This window comes from Nelusetta ayraudi, unplaced genomic scaffold (assembly GCF_046127955.1).
Source record: "Nelusetta ayraudi isolate G7.1 ecotype Tasmania unplaced genomic scaffold, CSIRO-AGI_Nayr_v1 ptg000115l, whole genome shotgun sequence".
NCBI lineage: Eukaryota > Metazoa > Chordata > Actinopteri > Tetraodontiformes > Monacanthidae > Nelusetta > Nelusetta ayraudi.
This window is the reverse complement of record NW_027466165.1, coordinates 1-8,894: the sequence shown is the minus strand read 5'-3', so window position 1 is coordinate 8,894 and position 8,894 is coordinate 1. Positions and strand designations below refer to the sequence as shown.

At 57.3% G+C, this 8,894-nt stretch overlaps 1 protein-coding gene across 1 annotated transcript; it reads left to right on the top strand.

Moving 5' to 3' along the window:
• Window positions 1–1,929: 1,929 nt before the first annotated feature.
• slc1a9 (solute carrier family 1 member 9) lies at window positions 1,930–7,675 on the top strand (the record flags this gene model as incomplete). The annotated part of the gene is given in 8 exon segments (XM_076049457.1): window positions 1,930–2,056; window positions 4,767–4,916; window positions 5,816–5,968; window positions 6,360–6,619; window positions 6,843–6,866; window positions 6,868–6,949; window positions 7,054–7,203; window positions 7,592–7,675. Coding segments are annotated over 7 exon segments (898 nt in total), but the record flags the coding sequence as incomplete, so codon positions are not given.
• Between the last annotated feature and the right edge of the window lie 1,219 nt (window positions 7,676–8,894).

Genomic DNA, 8,894 nt, shown 5'->3' with positions numbered 1-8,894 from the left:
AGGAGGTGAAGGATAGTTAGCGGTGTAGCCTTGGTGCTAACAGTAGGTAGCATCTGGAGCCTCCTTCTGACTATTGGGAAATGGGAGGAGCCTTCACGCAGTGCTATGACACACCTGGCCTTCAAATGCGGCCTTGGAAGGATGCAGAGCCTGGACTGAGACTCAGCCTGGGTGTTGAGTTGGACTCTGCTGGTCCGGACTCTGCTGGTCCGGACTCTGCTGGTCCGGACACTGAACCAGAGGGAAGTGAGAGATCTGCTCTGCTGCTGCTGATTGGCCCTGGTCGGACTCGGCAGCTGGTACCAAGGGGTTCCACTGGCAGAGAAGGAATCTGATTGGCCCGCTCTGAATGCGACGTCGAGGCTCCTCCCCCTCTGATTGTGTCACATCTGTTGCAGCTCAGTCACAATCACACTGTTTATTATTACAACTTTATTATTTTATATCAGGTTAACATACTGCTCTTTATTGCAGTAGTGTCACCTGATGACATCACTTCCAGCCTCCTCACCCCCCCCCCCCCCCCGGTCACACACACACTGCAGCTCGACAACTCCACAAGACACAACACAACTTCTATCTGAGCGTAATTACACACAGCCATTACTGACCATTACTGCTAATGGAGGAGCCGAGCTGTCAGGGCGCTTTCCCAGAGACGTCACCCGCTTCCCTGTCCATCACCTGGACACACACACACACACACACACACACACACACACACACTGAGCTGCTGCAGATGTTTCCAATTTTCTGCTCTAATCCGTCTCATCTCAATCGCAGCCAATTGCCCCCACAAACCCCTCAGTCTGCTGCCATGGAGGTGCGGAGGTGAGGTCATACTGCGGGGGGGGGGGGGGGGGGTCACGCTGGTCGAGACCCCTCTAACACACACACAGACACACACACCGACATCTGTCTGGGTGTTGTTGTGATTTGTCTTGCAGGTTAAAGGAAGCCAAGCCTGAAATCCAATTTCACACACACACACACACACACACACACACACACACACACACACACTGGCAAACAGCAGCGTCTCGCCACTGCTGGAATGTTCACCTTTGGGTGTGAGGTCCGGGGTGGGATGACCAGCAGACACTCTGTGTGTGTGTGTGTGTGTGTGTGTGTGTGTGTGTGTGTGTGTGTGTTGTTGATGTCCCCCTGCTCCGCTTACACCCCCCCCCCCCCACCCCACCCCCATCTCCTCTTTCAGCAGCCCCCTCTGAAATAGTCAATGACCTATTTACAGTTAGGTCTTTGACCCGCCCCTCCCCCAGGTAGACACGGTTTCAAGCCCCGCCTCCAAACCCCCCCCCCCCCGGCTGTAATGTGGCACGCCGTCCTCGTGCTCACCCCCCCCCCCCCATCTCCCCATCATCCAATCCGCACTGCTGGGTGGCTGACACATCACCATGATGGCCTCTGTTGTTGCTAGCCCTCCATGCTAATGCTGCTAATCATCGACCGGGACACTGTGAAGGGGCGGAGCCAGACCAGGAGGCGCCTCCAGCCTGCACTCCCCCCACCATCCAGGAGAGGGAGTGGGGGTGAAGAAGCTGCAGCTGTCGCCGATCCCTCACAGCCAGCCGGCCGCAGTTCAGCATGGCCACAGCGCCCTCTGGTGGCCGGGAGGCTGGCCTTCAGCACACACACACACACACACACACACACACACACAATGTGTTGACGTGTTGTCAGTGGGCGGCCCCTGGTGTCAGGAGGACGAGAGAGGAAGAGGATGAAAGAAAATTCAAATAATGTGTGAGTACAAAAGAGAAGGAGGGACCCCTAGTGGCAGCGCAGAGGCTCTGCAAGTGTGTGTGTGTGCTACAGCAGACACACCTCCGCTGTGTGCTGGTGTGTGTGGCTGATGAGAGTTTAGATAAGGCGGTGGGGGAGGGAGGGGTGGGGGGGGGGGCAGAGGGGCTCAGCTCCACCAAGCTGTCGCATTAATCTGCAAATTTTCTCAGATGACGCACAAACTGCGAGCGGTGACGGCGCCCAGCTGCATCCTGCTGGTGCCTGAGAGGAGGACGGCAGCCACACGCAGCAGGTAAGGAACCGCCTCCACCACCACCACCTCCACCTCACCTGTCCACACCCCCACCCCCCTCACCCCCTCCTCCTTCCCAGTCTGGTTTGTGGCCATCTTCTGCCCGTTGGTTGGTGGAGCTCGTAGCTCACATCTCCTGCTCCGTCCTCACTGAGGAGGTCAGGTACTGTTGGGTGGTGCTGGAGGGATGGAGGGATGGAGCGATGGAGGGATGGAGGGATGGAGGGATGGAGGGATGGAGGGATGGAGCGATGGAGGGATGGAGGGATGGAGGGATGGAGGGATGGAGGGATGGAAGGATGGATGGTTGGGGTGATCGATGGATGGACGATGGATGGTTGGATGGGGTGATGGAGGCTGCTGGAGGAGGAGGAGGAGGAGGAGGAGGAGGAGGAGGAGGAGAAGCGTGAGGAGGTTATAAATAGAGAAGCAGATGTGACAGACAGTCTGTGCTTAAGGAGTTCAAACAACAGATTAATACACTCAGATTACCAGGGGAGGGGGTGGGGGACGCACACGCACACACACACACACACACACACACACACACAGACACACACACACATAGACACACACACACACGCAGCACAGTTATGGCGGTTCTTCACGGCTCTGGTTCCGATCCGCTGATGTCTGGAACCAAACTACGGCCGGTGGGCTGGTGGGAGTTTGTAGTTTGGTCCTCTAATCCCCCCCCCCAGCTCCCCCAGCGAGCCATGTGAGGACACCCTGCACTGGCTTTACTGTGCGACCTTTGACCCCAGGGCTGCTGGGGGGGGGGGGGTTACATATGTCCAGGGAATTACACCATCTAGGAACTGTGTGTGTGTGTGTGTGTGTGTGTGTGTGTGTGTGTGTGTGTGCAGCTCAGCTCTGCTGCTGGACTGCAATTTAAAGTTCATTTTTTATTAAGGAAAAAAAACTGTTGAGTGTTTGAGCTAGAGCTCCGCCCCTCCCCTCAACATCTGGTCCAATCAGAGGGACCCGGTTCCTCCCCCACCCCTCCCCTCCTGAACCCCTCCCCAGCGCTAAGTGGCTAATTAGCTCCTAGCCGTCGTTTCGGGGAGAGTTTCACCGCCGCGGTCGGCTCGCCGTTACACAGAGATTACAGATTACACAAGTAATCCCAAGTATCACACAGCTGCTGACTAATTGTTGTGTCGCTGTTGTGTGGTTGTTGTGTGCGCGGGGCGATGCTGCGCTGCCGCTCGGGTTTTGAAAACTGCAAAGGAGAAAAAAAAATATCGTGAAAGCCACAAAAGAGTTGGTAAGAAAAAAAAATACACAACGCGACACAACGCGACACAACACCACAAGTGTGAGCAGGGATTCCTCTGGTGGGGGAGGGGCGGGATTACAAGTCGATCTGTGTGCAAAGCTCGCACCAAACAATCAACTGTGTGGCATAATCCCTGTCTGACACACACACACACACACACACACACACACACACACACACACACTCTCTCTCTAGGATGGCCTCTCCACTGACTTTGTGCGTCTTCCACCGTCAGTGTGATGTGATTGGATGTCAGACAGTCACATGGTCACCAGCTCCCTGTTGCGGCTCTGTGTGTGTGTTAGCGTAGCATTAGCTTTGAGCTAAAACAGGCCCCCCCCCCCCCCCAGGGGGCGCTGATTAGCGTCTGGTCAGGGCTGTTTGTGTGTCACCCTCTGCTGCCTCCTAGTGCTCACAGGGGGGGCTGAGGTTTGCCTGGTGATGACCCTTGACCTCTTCACCAACATTAGTAGGTTGACAGGAGCAGCAGTCGGTCTGGACAGGTCCGGTCCGGTCCGGTCCAGTCTGGTCTGGACAGGTCAGGTCCAGTCGGGTCTGGTCTGGTCCAGCTCAGTCTGACTTACTCCAGTCCAGTCAGGTGCAGTCTCCACATTGAGGCTGCAACCTTTGGCTGTGACTGGCACCCGTCAGCTCCCCGCCTCAGCCAATCAGTGAGCCCCGTGGACAAAAGCTGGCGGGGCGAGTGGGCGTCGCCCTGCAGTGGGCGTTACCAAGCAACCGACATAAGAATGACATAAGGATTAAAAAGAGGATTTATAAAGATTCAGGATTAGAGCTGAACACTGCAGCACAAAACACATCAAGTCCAGCTGCAGGCACCTCTGTCAGGAGCAGCAGGAGGAGCAGGAGGAGCAGCAGGAGAAGGAGCAGCAGGAGGAGCAGGAGGAGCAGGAGGAGCAGCAGGAGCAGGAGAAAGAGGAGGAAGTGTGAGATCAGCCAACGTTCTTGTGGCCCAGACCAGGTTCTGATTGGCGCTGTTTGAGGACTGGGTCCCATGTTTGGAGAGGGCGGGGTCTCACGCAGCAGGGACTCGTCTGATTGGATCGTGCTCCTGAGCATCGTCGACGCCAGGTGTCGCCGACAACTTCCTGCCAACAGGAAGTAGCTCCGCGGTGAAGACCAGACGTCCCTCCTCCCTCCAGGTGGAGGGAAGCTCAGGTGGGAGGGGCCACGGCTGGCCAGGGAGAGGGGGGTCGGGGGGGTCTCTGTCTCTACTTCCTGTTTAGCAGCTGCGGTGCTGTTCTCCTCCTGGAGGGGCAGCGGAGCAGCGCCGCTGTGTTGAGATAAACTCCAAACACCACGTCGCCTTTGACAAATCAGACCTCAGCAGCCTCCCCCCTCCCCCCCCCTCCCCCTTCTCCCTCCTCCCCCCTGACCCCCCTGACCCCCCCTGACCCCCACCCCTCACAGGCAGGATGACGAACCAGTGCAGCTCCAGTGCGGCGGGCCGGGAGCCGGAGGAGAAGCAGGCGGCCGACGACAACACGGAGGTGGCCTACAAAGATGCGGGTCACTGCAGCCGCAACACACACACCCTGCTGCTGGGACTCACCGTCATGGGTAGGCGGGGCCAGGGGCTAGACTCCGCCCACAACCCCACACTCCCCCGTGTGCGTGTGTGTTTGTCTTTGTGTCTGTGTGTGCGTGTGTGTATATGTTTGCGTGTGTGTGTGTGTTTCTGTGTGTGTGTGTGTGTGTGTGCGTGTGTGTGTGTGTGTGTGCTGGAATCTAAAGTTCATTTTTTTGAGCAAAAAAAATGTTAAAAAATGCCCATGCTAAGTGGCTAGTTAGCTGTTAGCCGTGGAGGTGTTTCGGCCGCTGCGGTCGGCTTCATGCTGTTACGCGGAGATTACAGATTACACATGTAATCCCGATACATCCCGGAGACCTTGTTGTCTCTGTGGAGCCTGCAGGACCGACCGGGAGACTCTGCTATTTTTTTTTTCCGGGCCCGTGGTCGTTTGTCACGGCGACTCGCGGCCGTTTACATTAGCGCCGGCGCTGCTCATCCGTCAGACGTCAAGCCAAAGTAGGCCAGCGCGCTGCTGCAGCCGGAGCCAATCAGAGGGCCCGCGGCCCGCGCTGAACATTTGTCCAGAGTCCATCGTGGGAATCTAAACTTTCCCCCGGGGCCCTGGCCAATGGGCGGGGCCAGTGGGCGGGGCTTCATCCAACAGTTGTAATGTGAAAGCAAAATACGTTTTTTTTATTTATTTATTTATTTTTTAAGATTCAGGCTCAGAAAAGTAAGAAAGAAAAGTGAACTCAGCACTCACATGTGACCGGGCCTTGTGGGCGGGGCCAGAGGTAGGATGTAACCAAGTACAAATACCATATGTATTGTTTCATTTCTGTACTTTGCTGGTTTTAGTTGAGTAAAGGAGTAGAATCATCGCTTCTGACTTCAACCCAGAATGTGAGTGGTGTTGCCCCCTGTGGGCGGGGCTGTGTGTGTGCAGGCGTGGTGATGGGGGCGGTGTTTGGAATGCTGCTGCGCTACATGCAGGTGAAGGACAGCTCCGCCCTCACCATGGTCTCCTTCCCCGGGGAGATCCTCATGAGGATGCTGAAGATGCTCATCCTGCCGCTCATCATCTCCAGCCTCATCACAGGTGAGCTGACGTCGGCTAGCTCGGAGGCTAATGCTAACACCACCAGGAATGCGATGTTGTGTGTGTGTGTGTGTGTGTGTGTAAGGCAAGACACTCCGTGTTAGGAGTAGCTAAATATAACTACATATATTAGCCAGTGTTGTGTCCCCACTGGTTTCTGGTTGAACTGGTTTCCTTTGCTAGCAGCTAGCAGTGTGTCGCTACGCCGCCGTTAGCAGAGTCGACGCACATTCACAAACGTGCGCAACATATTAGCGTCGACTTAAAAGTTGCAGCCCACATTCACTACCGCGAACAAGTTCTGATTGACCTCTGCCGGCGAGCCACTGGCCTGTGAAGGTCAGAATCCCACCCACACCCACTAGCCGCTAACGCTAAGGTGCCACCTCAGGGCTGGCGGGCCTGGACGCCCGCTCCAGCGGCCGCATGGGCAGCAGGGCCATGGTCTACTACATGTCCACCACGGTCATCGCCGCCATCCTGGGGGTCATCCTGGTGCTGGGGATCCACCCGGGGAACCCCAAGCTGAGGGGCGGGGGCAGCGGAGGCAGCTCCGTCCCCAAGAACCAGGAGGTCAGCAGCCTGGACGCCTTCCTGGACCTCATCCGGAACCTGTTCCCAGAGAACCTGGTGCAGGCCTGCTTCCAACAGGTCAGAGTCGCCCCTCCCTCTCTCTCTCTCACTCTCTCCCTCTCTCACTCTCTCTCTCCCTCCCCCCCCTCTCTCTCTCTCTCTTTCTTTCTTTTTAATCAATCTAATCTACATTATTTTCTACAAACTTCCCCAATGTGGGATTAATAAGGCTTCCCTCCTCCTTCTTCTTCTTCTTTTTCTTCTTCTTCTCCTCTCTCTCTGCACTCCTCCCCCTCTCTAGGTCCAAACCGTCCTGAAAGCGGTTTCCGGCGGCGGCAGCCAACCAGTCTGCAGCGATCCTGACCAGCCGGAAGAAGCTGGAGTACAAGTGGGGCATGAACGTCCTGGGTGAGTGTGAGCGGTGCGGCCGATTGGACCACTGCCCCCCACCCCCACCCCCACCCCCGGACCCTGGACGGTGACCGTGTCCTGCTCGCTGTCTCCCCCTGCAGGCCTGATCGGCTTCTTCATCACCTTCGGCATCTGCATGGGCCGCATGGGCGAGCGAGGGAAGGTCATGTGTGACTTCTTCAACGTCCTCAACGAGATCATCATGACCATGGTCTCCATGATCATGTGGTCAGTAGTCCCTGTGTGTGTGTGTGTGGGGGGGGGGGGGGTCCAGGCTCCTTAACCTCGTGCAGCAGTGCTGCAGAAGCTGCTAGAAGGTTCTGCTGAAGACCAGAAGCGTCCGATTCTGTTCTAGGGTCCAGAAGGTGGGCGGAGCCAGAAGCTCTCTCTCTCCCTCTCTCTCTCTCTCTCTCTCTCTCTCTCTCTCCTGTGTGTGTGTGTGTGTGTGTGTGTGTGTGTGTGTGAGACGACTGGACCCTCACAGTGCAGGTTAGAGTTAGTAGTTCTGCTGAGGTGGGGGCGGAGCCAGGAGCCTGAGGGCGGGGCCAGGACCCCGGCGGGGGGGGGTCAAACAGCAGGTCATTTGTCTGGCAGCCCATCCCCCCTCCCTTCCTAATGCCCCCCCCCACTCTCCCCCAGATATTCTAAACAGATTAGTCAGGGCGGCGGTGGCGGCGGCCAAACACGGCGTCCTGTGTTTACACAACGGCAGCACAACTGATGGTAACACATCCGTCACACACAACAACTGTCAGGGCAACACACACACGCCTCCATTCACCTCCAGCAGCAGCAGCAGCAGAAGCAGCAGCTGCAGGAAACCAGAGAGGAGGGAATGTGCACACACCACATCAGCTGCTAGCCGCTAGCTGCTAGCTGCTAACACACCAGTGCTAGTGGTTCTAGAGTCTGTAGATCCTGACCTCCTCTAGACCTCCTCCTGGACCTCCTCCTGGACCTCCTCCTGGACCTCCTCCTGACCTCCTCTAGATCTCCTCCTGGACCTCCTCCTGGACCTCCTCCTGACCTCCTCCTGACCTCCTCTAGATCTCCTCCTGACCTCCTCCTGACCTCCTCCTGACCTCCTCTAGATCTCCTCTAGATCTCCTCTAGATCTCCTCCTGGACCTCCTCCTGGACCTCCTCCTGACCTCTTCTAGACCTCCTCCTGGACCTCCTCCTGGACCTCCTCCGGCCCCCCCAGACCTCCTCCTGACCTCCTCTAGATCTCCTCCTGGACCTCCTCCTGACCTCCTCCTGACCTCCTCCTGGACCTCCTCCTGGACCTCCTCCTGACCTCCTCCAGACCTCCTCCTGACCTCCTCTAGATCTCCTCCTGGACCTCCTCCTGACCTCCTCCTGACCTCCTCCTGGACCTCCTCCTGACCTCCTCCAGACCTCCTCTAGATCTCCTCCTGGACCTCCTCCTGACCTCCTCTAGATCTCTCCTGGACCTCCTCCTGACCTCCTCCAGACCTCCTCTAGATCTCCTCCTGGACTTCTCCAGCATCTCCTCCTGATTCTCCTCCAGACCTCCTCCAGACCTCTTCCTACCTCCTCCTGGACCTCCTCCTGGACCTCCTCCTGACCTCCTCCTGGACCTCTTACAGACCTCCTCCAGACCTCCTCCAGACCTCCTCCTGGACCTCTTCCAGACCTCCTCCAGATCTCCTCCTGAACCTCCTCCTGGACCACCTCCAGACCTCTTCCTACCTCCTCCTGGACCTCCTCCAGACCTCCCCCTGGATCTCCTCCTGAACCTCCTCCTGGACCACCTCCAGACCTCTTCCTACCTCCTCCTGGACCTCCTCCAGACCTCCCCCTGGACCTCCTCCTGAACTTCCTCCTGGACCTCCTCCTGGACCACCTCCAGACCTCCTCCTGGACCTCCTGGACCTCCTGCCGAGCTCCTCCCTCAGAGCCCTCTGATTGGCTGTGTGTGT